The 24,548-nt window shown below is 40.6% G+C and overlaps 1 protein-coding gene across 6 annotated transcripts in view; it reads left to right on the top strand.

Annotated features, from left to right (window-relative positions):
• Window positions 1–24,548, top strand: part of ATP8A1 (ATPase phospholipid transporting 8A1) — a 235,562-nt gene that overhangs the window by 118,666 nt on the left and 92,348 nt on the right. For all 6 annotated transcript variants that reach the window (XM_067735836.1, XM_067735834.1, XM_067735838.1 and 3 more), the window contains 3 exons: window positions 4,408–4,547; window positions 19,209–19,347; window positions 22,660–22,724. In XM_067735836.1, coding sequence (XP_067591937.1) covers window positions 4,408–4,547; window positions 19,209–19,347; window positions 22,660–22,724 — 344 coding nt within the window. The remainder of the gene's footprint in view (window positions 1–4,407; window positions 4,548–19,208; window positions 19,348–22,659; window positions 22,725–24,548) is intronic.

The raw sequence follows: 24,548 nt of genomic DNA, 5'->3' as shown, positions 1-24,548 counted from the left end.
CAAACACACAAATGGTAACAAAGGGCACCCACAAGTGACAGGCATGGTCCCTAAGGCCTGGCTCAAAGGCCATGCTGGAGGATGTGAGGGACTTCTCAGCCCTACTCCCTCAGCAGCTCTGTCCCTTCCTACTCTACACCTCACAGGCACCTCTGAGATCAGTTAAAAGTGCGCAGAGGGCTTCCCTGGTGGCACAGTGGTTGAGAGTCCGCCTGCCGATGCAGGGACACGGGTTCGTGCCCCGGTCTGGGAAGATCCCACATGCTGCGGAGCGGCTGAGCCCATGAGCCATGGCCGCTGAGCCTGCACGTCTGGAACCTGTGCTCCGCAACGAGAGAGGCCACAACAGTGAGAGGCCCGCGTACCGCAAAAAAAAAAAAAAAGTGCACAGAAACTAAGTTACTGTAGAGGAAGTTGGGCCCTGCCTCGCTGGCAAGAAAGAGGAGCAGGTTCTGAGGAAAAGATGGAAGCGGGCTACTGGGTCACCACTCAGGAGATGCCAGGCTGCTCCCTGGTCTGGCCTGCGTCACCCACAGCCTTGGACCTGGGCAGAGAAGGAAGCAAGGAGACACTCCCAACATGGCAGCCCTGGGCAGCTAGAGAGTGTGGGTCACTGGTCATGTGATACCCCAAAGCCAATGACCAGACCTCTCTCTGTTTACAGTTTAAATGCTTTATAGCTCAAGCAATGCAGAAGGAAAGAAACAAGAGTCGAAGAACTGGGTATTCTAATCTAAGAAAGAGGAGAAGAAATAAATAAATCTCTGTAACTCTTAAAATAGTTATTCAACTTAATGTCAACTCAGAACTTTTTATTAAGCTCCTACCACCTGCCAGGCTCTGTGTGAGACCTGAGAATCCATGGCAAACATGCTTAGTTCTGTCTCTGTTCTACTGAAATGTAGTCTAGGGAGATGATCTAGATGAGATGAAAGGAAGTGAGAGTTGGTACACATTAGGGTCAGTTCCTACAGGAATTTATAGAATCTTATCTCTAAACTTAACAAAAGTGGCCAGCGCCGTATCTGAATCTCCCATCCAAGTTTTCACTTTTGTCTGCATCTGCTGGAACTGTTGCCAGTGGCACTGAGCCTGACCTCTGATCCAATCCTTTTCCTCTTAATCCAAGCTACAGAAAGATAGGAATGTTTTTAAAAGCACTAAGCTTTGAAAAGCAGGAACATGACGAACCTTCTCCCATTTCTCCTCCAAAAATGGAAGAGCATGAAGACCCACACGTCTGTAGTTCAGATTCCATGAGGCGCAACTTCAGAGGGGCTTGGCAGGTACAACCTACCCAGCACACAGCACAGGTTCCTTTTTTGAGGAGGGTTAGGGGAGCATCTTTCTCCTCTCTGGTTGTGGTGTTAAAGATAGTCCAGCTCCTAGACACATTCCAGTTGGCTTGACCTCCACCTCCACCCCTTTCTGTCTGGCCCTAGGTGAGCAGCACTTGTGCACCATGGCTACCCCAGAGTAAGTTTCCAGCCAGGCTTCCGGAAGAGAAAAACATGTCCTAATATGGCCCAAAGATTTAAGTTCTACTCGAAATGATCTGGTATTGGACAACCCTACTCCTTTCTTGGAAGATGGTGTCCTCTGGCCACTTTATGTCCTATCTTCTTCGCTGCTTTTTTTTTTTTTTTTGGCTGTGTTGGGTCTTCACTGCTATGCGTGGCCCTCTCTAGTTGTGGTGAGCGGGGGCCACCCTTCACTGCGGTGAGCAGGCTTCTCATTGTGGTGGGTTCTCTTGTTGCCAAGCACGGGCTCTAGGCATGCGGGCTTCAGTAGTTGTGGCACACGGGCTCTAGAGCACAAGCTCAATAGTTGTGGCACATGGGCCCAGCTACTCCACGGCATGTGGGATCCTCCCAGACCAGGGCTCGAACCCGTGTCCCCTGCATTGGCAGGTGGATTTTTTTTTTTTAACATCTTTTATTGGAGTATAACTGCTTTACAATGGTGTGTTAGTTTCTGTTTTATAACAAAGTGAATCAGCTATACATATACATATATCCCCATATCTCCTCCCTCTTGCATCTCCCTCCCACCCTCCCTATCCCACCCCTCTAGGTGGTCACAAAGCACCGAGCTGATCTCCCTGTGCTATGCAGCTGCTTCCCACTAGCTATCTATTTTACATTTGGTAGTGTATATATGTCCATGCCACTCTGTCACTTCGTCCAAGCTTACCCTTCCCCCTCCCTGTGTCCTCAAGTCCATTTTCTTTGTCTGCGTCTTTATTCCTGTCCTGCCCCTAGGTTCTTCAGAACAATTTTTTTTTTTAGATTCCATATATATGTGCTAGCATACGGTATTTGTTTTTCTCTTTCTGACTTACTTCACTCTGTATGACAGAGTCTAGGTCCATCCACCTCACTACAAATAACTCAATTTCATTTCTTTTTATGGGTGAGTAATATTCCATTGTATATATATGCCCCATCTTCTTTATCCATTCATCTGTCGATGGACACTTAGTTTGCTTCCATGTCCTGGCTATTGTAAATAGAGCTGCAGTGAACATTGTGGTACATGACTCTTTTTGATGGCAGTCAGATTCTTAACCACTGTGCCACCAGGGAAGCCCCTCTTCTTTGCTTCTTTTTCTGACATGGTCCCAGCCATATTTCATTTGACTTGAGATCACTAGCACCTAATTATCTGAGAGCTAAATGACCTTGAGCGAGGACATTGTCTTCTTGGGAACCTAGTTAACTGCATTTATCATGGCTGGTAAATGCTTCTGCCTCTTCCTTGTTCCAGCTCATCAACTTTTTTCTGGCTGAGGGTAGCCTCCAAGTGAGTTATAAAATTGATAGGCATTGAACACTAGAAACAGGTCACTTCAAACATCAGCTGGGGGGCTTCCCTGGTGGCGCAGTGGTTGAGAGTCCGCCTGCCGATGCAGGCGACACAGGTTCGTGCCCCGGTCCGGGAAGATCCCACATGCCGCGGAGTGGCTGGGCCCGTGAGCCATGGCCGCTGAGCCTGCGCATCTGGAGCCTGTGCTCCGCAATGGGAGAGAGTCACTGTCCCTCAGTTTTTTAGACTCTTTATACTACAGATTCACAGTGGTAAAAGAGCAATAGTAAATACAACCATATATCCCAGTTAGAGGAAGGTGGCTCTCCCAGTAGACCCCATTGGGGTCCCTCTCTTCCTTACTTCATAAGCGTCTGTGAAGCCACTGTGTTCAGCACTGGAGTTACAGGTATGAAGAACTCCGGGACCCTGCCCTTCAGGAGCTTCAAGCTAATGTAGGAGATCACAAGGAAAATAATATGAAACATTGTCATTCATACCACAGGAGTGTTGGGGATTTCTGCCTTTGGGGTCTGGGTGAGAGGAGGATGCTTCAAAGAGATGGTTTTAAGAACTGAGTCTTAAAGTAGATGCAAGGCAGGCAGCAGAGGGGGATTGAGAAAGGGTGGAATGGAGAAAAAAATGACCAGTTTGTGCAAAGACCCTACCATGGGAAGTGAATGGCAGAGAATGAGGTGGAAGGCAATTGATATGTGGTGACTGAGCCAGACTCTGAGGTTTGGACTTCATCCTGGGGAACGATTAAAAGACTTCAAGCAAAGGAATAACCTGATGAGATTCATTCAGATTTTAGACAAGTTACTCGAGGCATGGAGGGTGGATTGAAAGAGCTGGGGAATTGGACACTAAGGTTCCACTGAACTTGAATCAGATTTCAACATATTGTTTGAACTGAGTCAGTGTTTTCGAAATGAGACTTCGTTAAATAAAAATGGAAGTGTCAATCCAAATTTAAACCACTTCTTTCACCCCAAAATGAAACTTCATGCTGTTTGCAGACACCCCTTACCCACACTCCAACCCCCCAGGAAAATTAACCTACTATTTGTCACTATAAATTTACCTTTTCTGGACTTTTAATGAAATTCTACAGCATGTGATCTTCTGTGTCTGGCTTCTTCCACTTAACATAATGGTTTTGGAGGTCATCTATGCTGCAGTGTGCATCACTACTCCATTCCTTTTCATTGTTCAAGAGTATTCTGTTGTATGGATACACCAGTTTTTGTTTATCTGTTCACCAGTTGATGGACATTTGGACTGTTTCCTTTTGGGGGCTGGTGTGAATGGTGCTGCTAATGAACATTTACCTACAAGTCCTTGTGTGGATGTATGATTTCATTTCTCTTAGGTAGATAGCTGGGAGTGAAATTGCTGGGTCATATATTTATGTTTAACATTTCTAGAAAGTACCAAACTGCTTTGCAGAGTGGCTGCAGCATCATTCTACCTAACTATAAATTTCCTGAGCACCAGATAAATATCACTGTGCTATGGGGGAAAAAAAATAAGGAAGTGTCAGACTTCTGAACAAAATCTTATTTGATGTTGTGGTTGGGGGTGTATGCTCCCTTTTTTCAGGGTTGAGAACTTTGTGTTTTGCCGTGGCTGAGATTTCAGAGAGCGACTTTCAGGAGTGGCGAACGGTCTATCACCGGGCGTCCACGTCCGTGCAGAACAGGCTGCTCAAACTGGAAGAGAGCTACGAGTTAATTGAAAAGGTACGTGGAAGACTGTTTTGCCCGTAAGGAAAGTTTGGTTTCCAGAAAACTTGTCTTAATTCAAGGGGCCAATAAAATTAAAATCAAAATATCTTGACACACCACTAAACTGTTGAATCTCCTCCGGTCTAAGCACTGACAGCTCTTAAAGTTTTTGCTGAAAAGTCTCTGGAATTGCTTTATATAGATCTGGGCTCTTTTCACAATTTTGGATCAAATTTAGTGTCATCTAGCAGTACCTTTGCCAAAATCTTCCATTGCATCAGCATTGCTGAAGGTGTGCATGCCTCCTGCTCACACGCAGACATGCACACAAACTGCACACACATGCATGTGTGTATATAGTTAATGAAGGCATATAATGTGTAATACAAAGTAATATAATAAATATACAGCTTGTGTGACTCCATAGCCAATCATATAGAATGTGTAAGTGAACAACCCAGTGCTTATACCTGGCCTGTCATTGTTCACTTAGATACATCCATCATTTCTGCCACAACTGTAAATATCCTCATTTTACCAACAAAGAAACCAAGGCTATTCAGCCAAAAAAGTGATGGATACACTATGATTGATGCTGCATAAATAGCAAGAAATCTCGCTTCCTAAATTAAAACTAGCAGACATTTTTATGTTGTGCTTACCGTGTGCCACGTGCTGTTTGTAGCACTTGAATCTATTAACCCAGCGGTCCCCAACCTTTTTGGCACCGGGGACCAGTTTCATGGAAGGCAATTTTTCTACAGACCAGGGAGGGAGGATGGTTGCGGGATGATTCAAGCACATTACATTTATTGTACACTTTATTTCTATTATTATTACATTGTGATATATAATGAAATAATTATACGACTCACCATAATGCTGCCAGGAGGCGGAGCTCAGGCGGTAACGCGATTGATGGGGAGCGGCTGTAAACAGATGAAGCTTCGCTCGCTCTCCCGCTGCTCACCTCTTGCTGTGGGCCAGGTTCCTAACAGGCCACGGACCTATAGTGGTCCATGGCCCGGGGGTTGGGGACCCCTGTATTAAATTATTTAATCTTCATAGCATCCCTTTGAGGTAGGTAGTGTTAATTATCCCTGCTGTGCAGATGAAGAAATCAGGGTACCAGAGAGGTTAAGTAATTTTACAGATTACTCGGCTCATAGAGGGTGAACCAGAATTCTCACTCTGGCTCCAGAGTTCATACTCTTAGCCACTCGAGTATCTTCATTCTGACTTCCTCATTACATAATTCCTTCAACTATACTCATGTTTATAAGGCATAGACTCAAGCTTGCTTCAAGTTGATCTTGCCTTCAGATGAGTGACGACTGACATGTTTTTTCTTCGTCTCTCTCAATGTACTTCCTGTCTTGGATGGTAGCCAGCACCATGCCTGTCTCCCTGGACCCTTCCCTCCTTCCTGTCCCCGCATGCCGCCCACTCTGTGTAATACCGGCAGTGGCATGGTACAGCTGGAGGTGGTTTTCTCTGGTATGCAGTTGCCACTTGTGACTCTACTGTTCCCCTGTCTTCTCAGTGGATTGAGATCACTTTAGAAGCTAGTTTGTGTCTCATCTCTCCCTTATATTTGAACCTATTTTGTATCCTCCTTATTTCTCAGAAGACTTGTGATAGCATGTATGGAACCCTCCAACTCGATAAATCCCACCACCGCCACCAATTTTAGATGTGCACACACAGCAGGAGACTTGTTATTAATTTATTGAATTTCTCTCTCCCTTTTTTTTCTAATATCCTTATATATGGTTATGTCTTTGGAATATTAGTGAAATAAAGTAATTTTTTATTTATGAGACCATGACTATAATCTCTTTCAATATCTCCAACCAAAGTCCCATATTGTCTTAAAGTACTAATGGTATTGATTCTTAATCTTTGGCTTTTCTTGCTCTTTTGAGAAGTTAAAAAAAAAAAAAAACTGTTTGGAAATGATTCTTTTTCTCCTGTCTCCTTTCCTACACAGCCTGAATATAATGTAGCCTTTTCCTCTGTGGCAATGGTAGAATTAATATATAATAACTGAATAAAAATATTTTAAGTGGATTCTAACCATTAAATTTTGTTTCAACTTGAAGTGCACTGTAGCAGATTCTGGAGTTCAATGTTTAATGTGCCTAACATTTTTACTGTGAATGTCCTAGAGTTTATAGATTCGATTTTATAGGTTTAACAGTTGTGTGTGTGTGTGTGTGTGTGTGTGTGTGTGTGTGTGTTTAATATGTCATTAAATTTTGACTTCGCTCTTTTAACTAAAACAGATGTTCAACCTTTCTTCCAGCAGATGGCGATCGCGAGTCACATTGAAATTTAAGTTGCCTGGGGAACTCCATTACATGTATTTATATATTTTTAGTTTACAGATACAGAAGCCTCCCTTATGACTGTCTCTTACCTAAAATAAATGAAAAAGGGAATTTATAGCTAATCTCTCTTTACTTCATGATAAGCCATGCTTTCTGTTATTGAAAAATCAGAAAGGTGAAGAGATGGGTTCCCATGGTCAGCCAGCTTGTTCCATATAAGGACTGATTTTCTAAATCCCCTGAAACCATCGTTTCTTTCAGTAATTAACTTAGGTAACTTTCATTAAGCGGTTAATGGTTGCTAGGTATCAGGGATGCACAACCAATTAAGGAACACTCAGTGTGGCCCTCTGAGTGTCATGGTCTGAACCAGTTCCTCCAGGAAAGCCAGAGGAGTGACCCACAAACTTGGGCCATAGCAAGCTTTCAGAGAGGTGGTAACTTTTGAAATGAGCCTCAAAAGATTATTTTACCAGTTAAAGGAGAGCAGAGGTCTTCTTAAAAGAAAAAGAATAGGCACAATGACACAGAGGGGTCCCTGCAACTAAAAGCTGCTTTTCTGAAAAATGATTCTCCCCCCTGATCGTTTGGGGACTGTGGGGTGAGAGCGGGTCTCTCTTGGTCTGAGCTTCCATTCTTTGTTAAAATCAGCTGGGATTGGTATTCAGGAGGAGTTGTGGGGGACTGTTACCACACATCGTAGTGAGGCAGGTTTCAGTGTGTCAGCGCAGGTTCTGCTGGTGTGTCACTCTAACTTAAATTTAGCTGTCATAGTCCTAGGCTCATCCGTTTTGGCTTCTTCCTTGGCTACTTTAAATGAGACTCATTTATTGTAATCTATTTTTCATATGCTTGGGATCTGTTTTTTATATAGACCATAATATTGGACTTGTAAGATAATGACTTTTAAACTGTGAGAGTGGTTTTCAAATCTCTCTTTTTTTCTAAGAGCAGGACCCATTTTCCAAACTAAATATTGCCTGAATATATTTATATATTTTCAGTGTATATGTAATATACAGAAGCAGAGCTTCTCGGGTTAACAAGTGGAGAGGTGGGGAGAAGCCCCTAACTGTCTCTCCCTTCAGACCCTTGCCCTCATCATGGTCCACGAGTGGCTTTTCAGGACTCTGGGGCTCCACGGAGCACAGTTTGGAAACCAGATAATATTCCGTATGTGTGTGAAATTTTTAGGAAATGTGCTTCTCAAAATTTCTATAGATATTTTCCCTCGCTTTTCAACAAAAGATCAGAACATCCTTGTGGTCATACACAAGACGTTTCTGGCCATATTTGAATTAATGATGCAAAATGCCATTGACACATTAATGGTAGCATTACATTAAAGGCATTTAAAATGTGGAAGATTTGTAGAGCTTTTCCTGAAATCAAGAATGTATTTTTAATAAGTTACAAAATAAGTGGAAATGTTATAATATGGTTAAGGTTGTACTTTTAAACCCTGCTGTCTTATCCCTCCAGTGTTTGTTCAAACAAGTAATTCAGTTTTCAAAATTTAGTTAAAAGCCTTATTCCCTTGGGGGCTATAACTCCTAGCATAATTCCAAAAACATGTATCAAAATAAGCCAAGAACATCCAAGAAGATAATGCCATGTGTCCCCTGGTGCAATGCTTTGTTACTTTTCTACCCAGCTCATCTGAGCACTAGAATGCCCCCCTTCACCTTCAGGGCACAGTAAGGGAGAGAGGATGTGAAAGGTTTGAAAAAGTTCTCTGGATAGGGTTTTCCCTAGTAACAGTCATTTTTAGAGGATTTAGGACTTTTACATCCATCTATAAAATATCATCAACATCTCTGCTACACAGTTGTACAGTTTGGTCTCCAACACTTGCATTCAGATGGTAGACTTTTCAGGATTAAAAAGAAATCATTTCTCTGATGCTATGAGTTGTTTCAGGATGTTCCTGAAATATCTTTTTTCTTTTACTAAATAAAGGTCAGGAAGGTGACATTTATTACTAGGAAACCCAAGACATTCAGGAGCAAGAAGGCTCACATAGTTAAAATGCCAAAGGGATTATGAGAATCACATCAGATATTGAGGTGTCTTTACCCAGTTTGAGGAGAATTGTAGCATCACTTGGGTTTTGTGGACAGAAAACACCTTTTCGTCTCTGTTCATCACCACTTGAAAGAATTTACAATTGTCTCATTCTTTCAGACAGCACACTTGACCTCTTTTACCTTCTTTAGCCTATTTCTTTTGAAAGACAATGTATTTGGACTTGTAATTTAGATTATGAAACCACTTATAGTATTGGTCTATGTTTTTAAGTATTAGATTTTTTTTTTTTTTTGCAGTACGCGGGCCTCTCACTGTTGTGGCCTCTCCCGTTGCGGAGCACAGGCTCCGGACGCGCAGGCTCAGCGGCCGTGGCTCACGGGCCCAGCCGCTCCACGGCATGTGGGATCTTCACGGACTGGGGCACGAACCCGTGTCCCCTGCATCGGCAGGCGGACTCTCAACCACTGCGCCACCAGGGAAGCCCTAGATTATTTTTTAAATTAAGAATTTATTTGTTATTTGGTCGGGAAAGAATTGCAAATAAATAACAGAATAATTATCAAGTCTTATACTTCATTAGCAGTGGTTTCTCTGTAATTTCTCACCTTCCTCTTTGATCTGCTACTTTATATTTATTTCTAAGACACAAATTTATTTGCCTCATACTTATAGTATGCTGCTGGATTCCTTTGAAAATTAGTGGTACAGAGGGCTTTGATCTTACTTATTGGGGAATATTTTATAATTAAACCATTGGTCGAAATATGAAGATATTCCTTCATGGTAAATAGAGTTTTTGAAAAATTTTTATATTTATTTGCTTCAATAGGGAAATGCAATTGCATAAATTACCTTCTAATCACTTCTGATGTTTGAGAAAGCAAATTATTTATCTTGAGCATTACAGAAAACAGTGAGATATAATACTTGTCTAGTATTTCCCTGGTGATAAAATTGTTCTTGTCTTCTTCTCTTATTATGAGGCATAAATTACAAAATATGCTTTTTGAAAAATCAAAACTTACCCCATACTTTTATCTGTTAATATTTTTTAGATTAATTATGGGTCAGAGAGGATCATTTTTGAGCTTAAGAGTAATCAAAAAGCTACAATTTTGGCAGCATTTAGCACCCCTTTGAATCAGATAGCTGTGTTGTGTCTTATATGCACAAATTTTTATAATTCATAGTTAATATATATCTTCCACTAGACTGAAGCTTCATGAGAGCAGGGATCGTTTTTATCGAACTCATCTCTGTGTCTCCAAGAACTGCCTGTCTGGCCTGTATTAATCACTGAATAAGTATTTTATGAATAAATGAATGAGTCAATTAACTAATTAATTCAAAGGCTAAATTTACTTAGTAAGAGCTTGCTTAACGAAAGCCTGCCTTCTGTTACCCACATAGTTCATGCTTTCTGCACATTTGAGGATGTTGGTTTCAAATGCATTGTCACTAAGGATACTTTAGGGATGTGTTAGAAAAGGTAGCGAAGGATTTTAAAGGATGCATTCGTTAGAAATTTAGACTCAGTCATTTTTTTAAAAACCTGTCTTCCTACTTATTTAACAGATGAATGTGGGACACACTTGGTCGCAAAGATTCAACAACAAATGCCTCAGCACTTGTCAGGCTCTGTTGTGGACTCTGGGGGCACAGGAGGGGGAAAGGATGGAAAAATCCCTGTCTTCATTTCAGTGCAGGGAGATAGGCAGTAAACTTAAACACTGGAAAATGTCATTGCAGACAGGGCTTAGCACCCTGGGCTCCGCGATAGGCACCGAGATAGGACAGTGAGGTAGTTAGTGGTCTTTTTTTTTATATTATCTCCTTGGTTCCTTCCCAAAATATGGTTGACATTTCTGGGATTTTTTTAGAAGACTGCCTTGATGTGGCATAATACAGATTGACCACTACACTCGGGGGTAACTAACAGCAGTCCAGCACCCTTCCCAACATATGGTGGGGAGTGGTGTAGAGGATTCCTAGAGAAATAGAAAAGTTAATGAAAAACAGAACTTTTCCTGAATATTTATGACTGCCAAATTCACAGTCATTTCTGTATTCGAACTGAATACTTTTTCAGATAAAACCACCCGTTTCTATTCTTAGTAGCTGCCAATATCACTTTCATTTGTACTAAAAACTGAAACGTACTAGATGAAAATTTACATGATGTACTGGTGATTTTGTGGTTTCAAATTCCAGTAGTTTCCTGTTTTACTGTTTGCTTAAGAACATTTGCAGTCTGTCAGCTTATCTACTAAGAAGACCTGCCAGTTTTTGAGCCTCTACTAAGCTTCAAGTCCTCTGCTCCTTAACTTGATTAGTTAGTTCCAGGGGCCTCTAACGTGGGGTACACAAAATGAACCATTGGGGTAAGCAAGAAAATGTTATAACTTCTGTTTCTATTTATGTTTTACTCATCTTTTTTTTTTACAATTTGTTGTTGCATTTTGCAATGTATATAATTTATTAACATTAACAAAGCAAATCGGTTATACAAAAGATATAGACACACCTACTCTTAGGTAAGTACTCAACATCTTTTCCTACCTGTACTCAAAAAAAAAAAAAAAAAAGGTTAAGATAAACAATCTGTTTTCATCCTCAAAACAACTCTAGTACAGCCATATTATTAGCCTTATCTTGCTGATGTAGAAATTCTTAAGTTATTTGCTGAAGGACACATAGCCAGTAGTTGGCAGAGCAGGGATTCAAATCCCAGTTCTGTCTTAATTCCAGATCTCACGTTCCTAATCCGTATGTTATTCTGCCAGCACGGTTTAAAAGAAAGCAAGAATGTATGTAAAATGTTGGTGACTTGAAAAGTAAAATGTAACCACGTGTGTAGTTGAGTCATCATGAGATCAGCCCTTGGGGTGGGGAGGCATGGTATTCAGGACCCGTCTGCGTAGGAAATGAGGCAGGCTGTGTGCACTCTGTGTAATGTAATGTACTCTATCCTCCTTAAAAATGAAGGTGGGGGGCTTCCCTGGTGGCGCAGTGGTTGGGAGTCCGCCTGCCGATGCAGGGGATGCGGGTTCGTGCCCTGGTCCGGGAAGATCCCCCATGCTGCGGAGCGGCTGGGCCCGTGAGCCACGGCCGCTGAGCCTGCACGTCTGGAGCCTGTGCTCCGCAACGGGAGAGACCACAACAGTGAGAGGCCCGCGTACCGCAAAAAAAAAAAAGAAGGTGGGAATATGTTTTTCATGATTTTCCCTCAACTCGTCTTTAGAGTCTTCTTAGTGAAAGTACTTAATGTTCCCTTAGATCTCTGATCTCACGCTTCTCCTTTCTGGCTGATCGATCCCTAATTATGAACGCTTTGAGGTAGACTTTCCACACTGGGTTTTGCTCTCTTCTCACTCCGATAAGATGGATGTGTTGTTTTTGCAGGCTACACCCAGTCGCCTCTCAAATCCTGATTCTTTTCAGCTGGGTGTGTGAATTCTGACCTTATTTGGCAAGCCCTTGGCTCTGTGACAATTCAAATATGATTTCTGTGGTTCAAAAAGCACCAAGTTAAAACCTCCTTCTTGGCCTTGGTTGCCTGATTTCTCCAGAAGCAGGCTAATGAGCCATGCCAGTGATTTAACGCTGTTAGTCTTCGTGTACTCTAGCTCAGCTTAAACTGAAAGGACAGAGGTATGAGAGTCTCTTCTGTTAAATAAAACCCCTTTGTTGTGTGCAAAGAGATGTTGAGAAGAGAAGCACAAGAGTGAATGATGCCCAGTGGAATGCAGACCAGAGAGAAGCCGGTGATCTTTGAGAGCCAGCGTTGTAGAATGGTTCTGAGAATCCCATGGCCACCAGGGCCTCTGTATTCCAGAGGTACCGTATCTTAAAGCTACAGAGTATGGTGACTGCCACAGTCTTCCAACAGGTCTGGCAACCTCCATTCTTCCCCATCCATCCCCAGTTGGCCACCGGTGAACTCTCTGAGTGTAATTCTGATCCTGTCCCTCCCCTTCTACAATTCTTCCCCAGATGCCCTTTGCCTTTGGAATCCCAAACATAAAAAATAGCCCCTTTGATTTCCATTCCCTGCCAGTTTTTCAGGCTTATCGTTTTCCTAACTTACTACTCAGAGTTTGAGATGACTGATCCAATTTCATCCTCAGAACAACCCTATTAAATTAGCATTATTTAAATCACACACCTCGCTTCATTTATCGGTTCCATATTGACTAAATGGCAGCTTCTCAAACACAATGTGCATTTGCATACCTCTGTCTTTGCAACATGTGATTTCTTCTGTTTGGGATTTCTTCCCGCATCCCTCCCCACCTCTCCCAAGTGCCTGGCTAATTCTTACTTCTTCGTTTAGGATTTTGGGTCAAATGTTAACTCGTGTTGGATGGTTTTTTTGAGTCACCCCAACTAAGAAAATGCTTATTTCCTGTTTTTATCTTTTGTACTCACAGAACATTTTGTGTTTACTTCTAAGATAGTATATAGCATATAGTAAATTGATTATTTAGGGAGAGTACTGTTTTCCTCTGATGGTAATCGTATATTACAGTTGAGAGGCTCTGTCTATAGTTTGGGATTGCAAGGAGAGGAGAGAGAACTGGGACCAGAGGACCTAAGGCCAGGCTAAGAAAGAAGGGTCAGAGCTGACCCAGGAAGTATCAAGAGCAATCAGTCAGGATGGAGGCCGGTGCAGAGATGCGCTGCTCACCAGTATTATGCATCAAGGGTCTGCAAACTCCAGCGCAAGAACCACATTCACCCACTGCCTATTTTTGTAAATAAAGTTTTATTGGAACACAGCTCCATCCATTTGTTTACAAATTGTCTTTGGCCATTTTCACACTACAGTGACAGCATTGAGTCATTGCAGCACAGAATGTACGACCCTCAAACCCTAAAATATTTACCATCTGTCTCTTTACAGAAAAAGTTTGTCAATCTTGCTGGAGACAAGCAATTAGGTCCTCAAACCAGCAGCATTGTCACCAATGTACATTTCCAGGCCTCATCTCAGACCTACTCAGTGAGAAATTCTGCGGGTAGGGCCCACTGATCTGTGTTTAATAAGCCCCTCAGGTAAATCTGAAGACCGCTGCTCTCCATTTCTGCTCTTGTGGCTAATTACTTGGGGCTTGATGATGGCCAGGCAGCAGGGTCTAGGAGAAACAGGTACCAACGCAAGGCAAGGGGGTACAGTCAGAAAACAAGGAAGGGAGAATCCAAAGAATGGATTCTGAAGTACAGATTCGAGGAAGGAAGGGACTATGGTTGTGTCCCACCATCTTGCCCAGAACTACCTGCTCGGTGTGTGTGTGAGGGAATGAATGCAGACACACGTGTGTGTGTGGAAGGAAACCAGTCCCAAAATGTGAGTCTGGGGCCTGCAGGTGGAAACAGGAAACAGGTACCCCTGGCAGGAATGCCTCAGGACTGAGGCTGAAACCCATTCACAGAAACAGAGTATTACCAAAAACTGAACAACAGAGACAAATGTTTAAAAACCTGATGATTTACATAAAATTCTAACTTTCATTTAATCTCAGTTTTACTTTCCATTCGCTGCCTTGGGGTGTGTATTGATTCTTGGTGTCTTGTTTCTACCATCCTAGCTCAGCTGTACCCCAGTTTGACCTGACATCATTTATTCAACCTCCCTGAAGCTATTAACTGAATGAATCAGTGTAAAGCACGTAGCAGTATCTGGTATTTCTGTGCTAAGGAAATGTTTCTTCATCTGCCTAGTCACAATCTTATTTTATGTTGTAACAAAGGTTCCCAAATGTTACTACTATTTATTCATATTTACTCCAGTGATAAAACTTTATTTACCAGTATTATTCCTTTTATTTGTCTTCAAAGAAACTTCTGCCCGATAGTCCATGTTATCGTCTGAAGCCCAAGTTGATATGAGTTTGATAACTATGCTTTTCCTCATTTAGGAACATATCTTAAACTTTTAAAAAATATGAAATAATCTAAGCCCTGACACAATATTTGCTTATATGGAAATAGGTCATTTTAAGGTTCCGTTATTTCCCAATATATGTAATATAAATGTATTGGGGAAAAAACACAGTTTCCAAATCTGTCATAATGCATTTTACCATAGTTTTAAAATACTCTACATGACGTTTGTATCTTCACTAGGGTAGAAATTTTATACTTATATCCCTTTTTAAAAGCATTACATTATGAACATCTAAAAGAGAAGATAAGATTATCGATGACTTTTCTAGGTAAATAAGTATTATTTCATGATTTTTCAGTGATAACTAAATCTATATTATATCAAAGAGGCATCAACTGAAACCTTTATAACTTTTGGCACAGTGACATTTTGAAAGTAAAATTAGTCTTTGGAGGTTTTTTTTTTTAATTCCATAAATGCCATGGGAATTTTATCACATTTCAACACTTGCTGAATATGTAATTCCCATTGTGACCATTAGTGGCCATCTGTGTAAGGTAATACATGTTTGGGATGAAATTGATTATGGCCTAAACGCTCTTGTGTTATGATCAGGAAAAGCACGCAAAGTTCAAATCTTTTTTCCTAATGATCATTGTGTAGCTAAAGATATTCATTTCCAGAGGCTGAACAGCCTATCACTCAAGATCTAATCTCACAATAAATGACACCAGGGCCAAAGGAAAGGAGCCTGCAGAGCCTTCCACTAAAATTAGTAAATGCTGTACCTGAGGATAAAGGGAAAATTAACAGGCTTTCAAATGTAGTTTTTCTTTCGTAGGCATCAAAGTAGACCCACTGCAATTTTGCTAAATATTCAGAAATGTTTCATTAGAAATTCCTGTTATCATAGCCACCAACATGCTCCAAGTTAACCTACTTGTAACACTTCTCAGCGTATTTATTGCTGGCCCTACCTTTTTGGTACTTTATATTATCTTTGCCTGGTTTGGAAAATGTTTCCTTTTTACCTGTGCAAAACCAGCTGCTTTCCTTCTTTCAAATATGCTTTCAGTGTGATCTCCCCCATGCAGTCATTTTCTTTTTATTAGGTTTGTGCAGAGTAGTGTATACCCATGTACTTCCTGAGCTCATATATCCCCTTAAAGTAGAACTAGAAAATAGGCAAATAAACTTGTTGATATATTTCTAATTAGTGTATTCACATCTTGGCTCTCACATTATCTAGTTACCCCCGGGTTTTGTGAAACATACTACAAAAAAAAAATACTTTTTTGGTTTAAAATTTTTGAGAGCTTATATTACTGAACTATCTTCATGATCGTTTAAAATCTTATCATGCTTTCTGTGGAATATCTAACATTTGAACACAACTATATCCTGATCTTCCCTGGCATGTGGGCCAGAATGATTTAGCTACTGATTTCCTAAGAGTAGCTGAAAGAACTGATGGAACCATTGTCTCAATGTTGAAATTACAGCAGTTGTGATGTTGGCATAGTTGATGCTGAACTGGTCTTCCTTTTCATTCTTGAACTTCTTGATGATGATTATTCATCAGGTTTTGATAGATTTCAAATCTGCTTCCCATTAAAGATAATAAAATAATGATACCTTTTTAAAGAAGGAAATTTGCCTTCCTGTCTTATATATTATATACTAGGAAGTCATGCATCAAGTGAATCTAATAGCTGCATAAGTTATTTGGAATATATTGAAGAGAAAATAGTCTAGATTGCAACAATACTTTAGAACATTTGGATTGAGGTTTTTTTTGTTTTTGTTTTTTGTTTGTTTTGTCATTCACTCACTCTGCAAATATACCAAATGCTGACTATCAGTGTTCTGGAGATACAGTATAAAGGTGAACAGAACCTGGTCCCTACTTTTCCTTTTTTCAACTTAAAATTGCACTTTTTATAGGTAGCCAGGGACCAAAGACTCCCCAGAGCTCTTCTCCAGCATCTCCTCGGAACCTGATGTGGTATGTCTGGGCTCACAGGGCCTTCTTTGAGTCAGCACTTAGTGCTCAGGCCAGCATTCTTATGAGGAATATGCCCAGGTTAAGGGCCCTTCACTCCCTCATGCCGAATAGGGACATCAGCCTACAACCAGAGGAGGAGCTGCATTTGTTCCTCTACCTAATATTACTTAAGTAGAAAAGAACTTAAAGAAATCAACGCTAGCCCCTCACAGACTGATGCCTACTTAATTTACTTCAGCCAACATTTATGGGGCAGAGACTGGGAGTTGACCACTATCTTGGGCACCATCCTAGACACAAAGGGACAAGAACGCGATGGGCAATACAGAGGATCTTGGTTCAAGCCCTGCCCTTCCGTAATCTATCAAGTTATGTCACTGTGACAAATCATTGCCCCCCTCTGGGCTCCCGTCTCCTCATTTGTGAAGAAACAAGGAGCTTGGAGGCATGACCCCTAATTTTGAACAAAACTACCAGAGTCGTACGTTTAAACAGGTAATCTTAATATGATAAATTAAGTAAGTAAAGATGAGCAAAGTTCTATCAGAGCACAGCAGAGGGGAAAACTTGTTTTAAGAAGTAAAGGAAAACTTCTTTTGGACTTCCAGGATGAGCCACGTTTCACCACGCAGGGCCGTGGTGGATGTGTGTGTGTCTGTACACATACCTACGCACGTAAACACGTGCATGTGTGTATATGCTAACACTGATGCATAGGCTCGCCCATCTATATTTAAGCCCTGTGGCAGAGACTGCAGGCCAGCTAATTTAACAGCTATTCCTACTGCCCTTCTGCCTTGCCCCTCCACTGAGGCTGGAAGAGCTAAATACTAACAGTTCAGGATGGCCATGGAGCACCATCGGGCCAGTTGCTGTATTTGGAAATACACTGAGGACTTTTAGAAACCCTTTTGCTTTTCAAATAAGAGCTGGATACAGTTGGTTTTACCACCTTTTTCTTGTCTTCAGTGTGGCTGTTATAATTATAGCTGCGACAGCCACCTTGAGACACTGAGAGAGATCTGGAGAATGCGTGGAAATATAGTCAAGCCAACGACTTATACCCATAGCTACCCACTTCAGTACTAGTGATGTTAGAAGTCTTTATTTAAGCCACTTTCAGTCAGATTTTTTTCTATTATTTATAGCCAAAAACATTCCTAAGCAATATACTCATCAACTACACACACTCACTCTTATGTGTTTGTATATATATTTAACTTTATTTTCCATGCCTACCAAGACTTGGGGTTATTTTTAGACTTGAATTGTGATGCAAAGTAAATAGGACTTAATGTTAAAGGGAAAAATAGAAAGTGGAATGCTTTCTTTATTATTATCAACCCAGACACTATCCTTTGCAGTAATCTCCCTTATATCTAGTCTGTCCTTCTCTGATACTGTAAATTAAAAAGTGAAGTCAAGAAGGGAGAAAATAGTTGAGAAGAAAGATAAATGCTGAAGTAGTTCATTCTGGAGGTTAGGTTATGGGGAAAATGGGTAAGACTGAGAATCGGTTGTGGCTTGCAGAACACCGTTGGGAAGGGTACCCAACTAGTGACAATGCCTGGTCACATGATGGAAAGAAAGATTTAAATCTTAATCCATTATTGCCCATTCCTATGTATTTAGGACCGAGAACACCATTATCTGTTTCCATTTGGCAGGCCGGTTTTCCCTAACAGCCAGGAGATTGTTCTCACTTTTCCCTCCATTTAGGAAGATGAGAGAAGCAACCATTCTTCTTCTTTGTCAGAGATGAGAACAGCTTTCCACAGTGTTTTGGTTGTGTTCAGTCTTGTATGAAAGATACCATCTAAGGAGCAAGAGATCTTTAATGGTCTCTGACCTTCCACTGTGCAAACATGGAACCATGTGAAAAACACTCAGCCCTGTTCTTTCTTTAAGAGACTAATGCTATCACTTTGTTTATTGCTCCTTTCTTCATCCTTTCTCATTGTATTTTGTGTCTACATTTCCTGACACTGCATCAAATTACACTTTAATAGTGTTCGCCTGTAACCTTACTCTTTTTCAAACAGATCACTTGGATTACTTCTTCACTGGTGATCTTCCATAGTTTTTGTTTTTATTTTTTCTTAATAGCTGCCTGCTCCTTTTTAACTGTGTTTGATTCCCCCCTTCTACATCTGTGTGTGTTTAGAATCAGTTCCTTACCTTAGGGAGGAGTAAGGTAAGACAGGTAGCTTCAGGGAGCCTAAGTCCCCTGCCAAAAGTACTGGATGAAAGTTAGGGATCCTTGAGAGAGAAAACTCAATGGGGTATTTGGAATTTACAACAAATTCATGAATTATCATTTAGTCTCTGATTTTAAAACATATATACACTTCAATGTTTCATTCTTAAAGAATCTAAACTTTTTTTTTTTTTTAATCTTAAAAAATGTTGCCACTCTCTTTCTCCAGAATCTTCAGCTACTTGGAGCCACAGCCATCGAGGATAAATTACAAGATCAAGTGCCTGAAACCATAGAAACGCTAATGAAAGCAGACATCAAAATCTGGATCCTTACAGGAGACAAGCAGGAGACTGCCATTAACATTGGTAATTCACCTAATTTAAACTTTAAGTCATGGTGCTTTTTAACATGTTTTGAGATATTTTAGAAGATAGATTTGAGATATTTCAAGATTTGAAAGATTTGGTATTTTCAGATTTCCATATTTGTTAATATCATTGGGCTTGTCTATTTACTTATGGCCCCAGTGCCCCTTTAAATTTGCAATGATTGTATGTACAGCCAAACTTCAGCTCTTGCAACTATGTAACGCCCTCTCTCAACTTTGTATCCCTGCCTAGCCCCACCTCCCATCCATAATTGACACATGTAGGTAACCGTTCTGCTGCTGTCTGCCAAAGTCTGGAGGTGGGGATTATGGCAGGCTTGTATACCGACACTTGTTTCTGTGACCAAAGGTTATTTCTGAGATAGGAAGTAAGGTTCTTGCTAGTTTTCACTCATCCTACAGTTAATTCCAATTCTGCAGAAGGAGGTTGTATTAGGCAGCTCAGGCTGCCATAACAGAATACCACAGGTTAGATGATTTAAGCAACAGAAGGTTATCTTCTCACAGTCATGGAGGCTAGAAGTCCAAATCAAAATGTCAGCAGGTCGGTATCTCCTGAGACCTCTCCTCCTGGCTTGCAGATGGCCGCCTTCTCTCTGTGTCCTCGCCTGGCCTTTCCTCTCTGGATTCTCACAGAGCATCTGGTGTTTCTTCCTCTTCTTATAAGGACACTAGTCCTGTTGGATTAGGGATCACCCTTATGACCTTAGTTAACTGTAGGTAGCTCCTTAAAGACCCTACCTCCAAATGCATTCACAATGGCAGTTAGGGCTTCAACATATGAATGGGGAGGTGGGGACACAATTCAGTCTGTAACAGAGGAGAAAGCTAATATTCGCTGTTAGAGGCCTATAGTACCAATAATATGCAAGAAAAATATTGCTTTTTTCCCCCAATTCAGTAATAGTTTGTTGCCTGAACACTGTGAACCCTGACAGTAACCTCTGGATGATATTGATTTTATGAATTACGTGTAAAACTCTCCCAAAACTAAAGAAAGCATTTCAGCGGTATTCACAAGATGAAACCATTTTTAGAAAGTCATCAAGTATCATGTATCTAAAAACATATAACTAATACTCCTTTTAGAAGTGTGAGTAATGACAGTATTCTGTGATAAATACTGTATTTATAAATGTAGTATTTGTATTAAATAGTATAAATGCTATAAATTTATAGTAAATTGATGTTGTTAATAGAGGAAACTTAACTTTTAAAAGAAAACTGAGCAGTAGAAGTTTAAACCTACAGGCCAAACAAGTTGTTAATTTTGATTATAAAAATTATCACTGGTGTTAGAGACAAAACGGAAAGAAGATGTGTGAGAATACAGAATGCTTTAGAATCAGGAGACCTGGAACACACAGATATGATAAAGCAACATGACTACAGATAGAGGAAAAATGCATGGTGGGTAAAGAGTAATATGTGGGCAAAATAAGCAATCCTCAAGATGGTTCCAGATTTGTAGCCATTATGAAAGCTCCTCTGGAAAGGAGAGTATGGTGGTGGTTTCTAGCAACATTTAACCTTTAGAATCTTAGGCCATACTTGTTCCTAGAAAAGGGAAGGTAAGATTCATTCATTCAGCAAATGATGATAGTGCCTATGGTGCCAGGCATCCGTTAAGAACAGGGAACAAACCGTATCAGAGTCTCTGCCCTCAGAGCTCAAATCCTAGTCAGGGAAACAGACAATAAAGTAAATGAGGACACGTAGTATATTCGATGGCAATAATTGCTCTAAAGAAAAATAAAACAAGGAAGGGAGAATAGGGCATTGCACAGAGGGATTCAGTTTTAAATCAGGAAGTCAAGAAGAATTCTTGAGAAGGCGACATCTCAGGAATGACCTAAGAGGGGAAAAGATGTCACTTGGATGATTCGGGAGAGCTGTCTTCTGTTCTAGAGAAAGAACAGAAATGCAAAGTGTGAGAGGAGGAGAAGAGGTGAGCAGTGTAGCAGAGCCCAGGTTGGATGGGCCTCCCAGACCGTTGTCCAGACTTGGCTTTTATACTGAGTGAGATGGGAAACCATTGGATGGTACTGAACTGAGCAGAGGAAACACTTGATCTGACTTGCCTGTAAAAAAAAAAAAAAACAAAACTATATATATATATATATATATATATATATATAATCTCTGTCTGGCTGCTAGACAGAGTAGACTCAAAGGAAAGCAAGTGTTGAAGCAGGAAGGCCAGAGGGTATTGAATTAATCCAGATGAGATATGGTGGTGGCTTGGACCCAGGTAATAACAGTAGAGGTGGTGAGAAATGGTTGGGTTCTGGATGGATTTTGAAGGTAGAGCCAACAGGATTGATTGATAGATTAGATGTAGGGTATGGAAGAAAGAAAGGAATCGGGTAAATTCAAGGTCTTTTAGCCGCAGCAACTGAAGGATGGAGTTGCCACTAATCAAATGAGGAAGACTCAAGGAGAAACGGGTTTTCTGGGGGGAGGTTAAGAGCCTGGTTTTTGGATACGTTCAGTTTGAGATGCCTATTTTACACCTAAATGTCTGCTATTAAGTAGGCACTGGCATGTGAGAGTCTAGAGTTCAGGAAAGAGGTCTGAAGGGGATTTATGAGTTCTAGAGTGGTCAACATTTAGATGGTGTTTAAAACCTTGGGAAGGAATGAGATCACAAAGGGAGTGAGCGTAGATGGTATTGTTTTAAATGTGAGGCCCGCCAACAAGGTTGCCTGTTTTTCTCCAGCCACGTTCAGCTGTAGGCAGACAGGTGCAGAGTGAGCCGAGTTGGTTTAATCAGCAGGTGATTTTGCCCTGCAGCAAGTATAGCAAAGCAAGAGAGGGCAGGAGAGGAGAGGATGTGATGCAATCCAAGGGCAGGAAGATTGTGATGGGATCAATGGTCCAAGAGAGAGCCAGACAACCCTCCTGAACCCTTCTCCCAAAACAACCACTGGCCCATCTTCTGCTCTTCGTGTTGGTCATCGTGAAGGCTATTTCATACACGTTTATCAGTTTTCAGGACGTTGAGAATCCTTACTGTAATCTCTTCCATATTTGTTTATCAAGACAGCCTTAACACTCCAGGTAATGTCCTTGTATCTTATCCCTCTTACAGCAAGCAAGAGCATTTCTTTTTTAAACTTCCTGCAAACCTAGAAAACAGCCATCACTTCTATTAAAATAGACAAAATTTTAATTTTATCAAATAAAATAGATAAAATTTAGAATTTTGTAGTATTATCGTGTTAACGTCTTCACCTCTTCTCTCTAGAGAAATTAATTATATCAATCTATTTACTCTGTTTGGACATAGGACACTCCTGCAAACTTTTGAGGAAGAACATGGGAATGATTGTTATAAATGAAGGCTCTCTTGATGTAAGTAAGATTATCTTTTTAAAAAAAAACCTTTAATAACTTAATTATCTTGTAGCATTTTATTTTATATTCAGCTAGCTGTGGAAATATTTTATTTTCCTGAGGTTAAAAGATACCTTACTACTATTGTTCTGCTAGAACAAACGTACACTGTTTTGAACCATTGATGTAAAAAGATGCTAGCTTTGTATCTATGACAGCTAAAAGAAATTGCTAAATGATTTGCTTAATGTTGTGAGACAAGAAAGCTGCTTTACAAAAGCATTATGTCAGGAGGTTGCTGAGTGACTGCAACTTATTTGTATCTGCCTGGGTATTTTGTATATTAAGCATTTAATGTCTGCTTTAGCTTCCAGTGTTGATATTTTGCTTCTTTTAAAAAAATGTGAAAGCTATTGAACAACACCAAATAACCAATAGTCAAGTTGTTTTTTGTTTTTTATCATTTATTTTTTTGGCTGCGTTGGGTCTTCGTTGCTGCACGAGGGCTTTCTCTAGTTGCGGCGAGCGGGGGCTACTCTTCATTGCAGTGTACAGGTTTCTCATTGCGGTGGCTTCACTTGTTGCAGAGCACGGGCTCTAGGCACGGGTTTCAATAGTTGTGGCGCACGGATTTCAGTAGTTGTGGTGCTCGGGCTTAGTTGCTCTGTGGCATGTGGGATCTTCCCAGACCACAGCTGGAACCCGTGTCCCCTGCATTGGCAGACGGATTCTTAACCACTGTGCCACCAGGGAAGCCCCTCAAGTTTTTTTTTTAATGTCCTAACTTCTGGGCTGAAATATGAATTCCTAGGATGTCTTTTTTCATGGCTGTGTTCACATGAAGTTATATTTGGAAAAGAGGGAAAGATATTTTAGGAATATAGTGTAAAATAAAAGTTAACAACAAAAAAAAAAGAAAGTAGGTCAAATGACCTGTAAATATTTTAAAGGAAAGGTGAGTGCAATTTAAGGTGGAAGACAGAACAGGAGAGGTGATTATACAACCGCTTGAAACAGTCATTGTGATGCAAAGAGCAGAGCAGAGCAAACCTGATAATTAGGGATGTTGGAGAAGCCGAGACCAGCTCTGTAGAAGGGATGATGAAGAGGCAGATGTTTTGAAGTTGGATATAAAACAAATTACATGTAAGAAGTATTTAGCTTCTGATTTTTAAACTGAAATGATGACCTCTTTATTATTTGTCCTTAAAACAATCCTTGTGATACTCTTCCCTTTCTTGTGAAATCTTTAAGCACCTTGTAGCCTGAAGAATAATATAAGATTTTGCAATTATGAGAGTTGTTTATGCCTTTCATTATTGGGGAAGTGCTTTTTGTGAATGAAGTTTTAATCCTAAACACACACACACACACACACACACACACACACACACACACACACGCAAAAAAAAAAGCCAGCCCTCCAGAAGCTTATAAATAATAAGGGAGGTAAAGTGCATTCAAGTAACAGATATGTAAATAAGGTAGATAGCTTGCTGTGAAAATATCACGATGTTTAAGGAACTATTTACAAAGTAAGTGGCATTTAGTTACATAGAAGTGAGTACCTGAGTAAGGGGGACAAAAGCAGAAAAAGCTGAAAGTTACTGGAAGTAAGTTCAAGGCATATTTGGGGCATGAAAGAGGAACATTAAACTTGAGCACAAGGTTATAATTTTTTAAGTATGTTTTGTTTGAATAAATGTAGGCACAGAATGTAAAATTTAAAAGTTACAAAAAGGGAAAGTCTAGGTGGCAAAAAATGAATCGCCCACCTTTACACCCAGCCTACTCGTTTACCTCCCTAGGGACGGTCACTAGTTCCAGTCTTGTGTGTTTGTC

This window comes from Pseudorca crassidens, chromosome 4, assembly GCF_039906515.1.
Source record: "Pseudorca crassidens isolate mPseCra1 chromosome 4, mPseCra1.hap1, whole genome shotgun sequence".
NCBI lineage: Eukaryota > Metazoa > Chordata > Mammalia > Artiodactyla > Delphinidae > Pseudorca > Pseudorca crassidens.
Note: the sequence above shows the minus strand (reverse complement) of the source record. Positions and strands in the feature narration are given on the sequence as shown.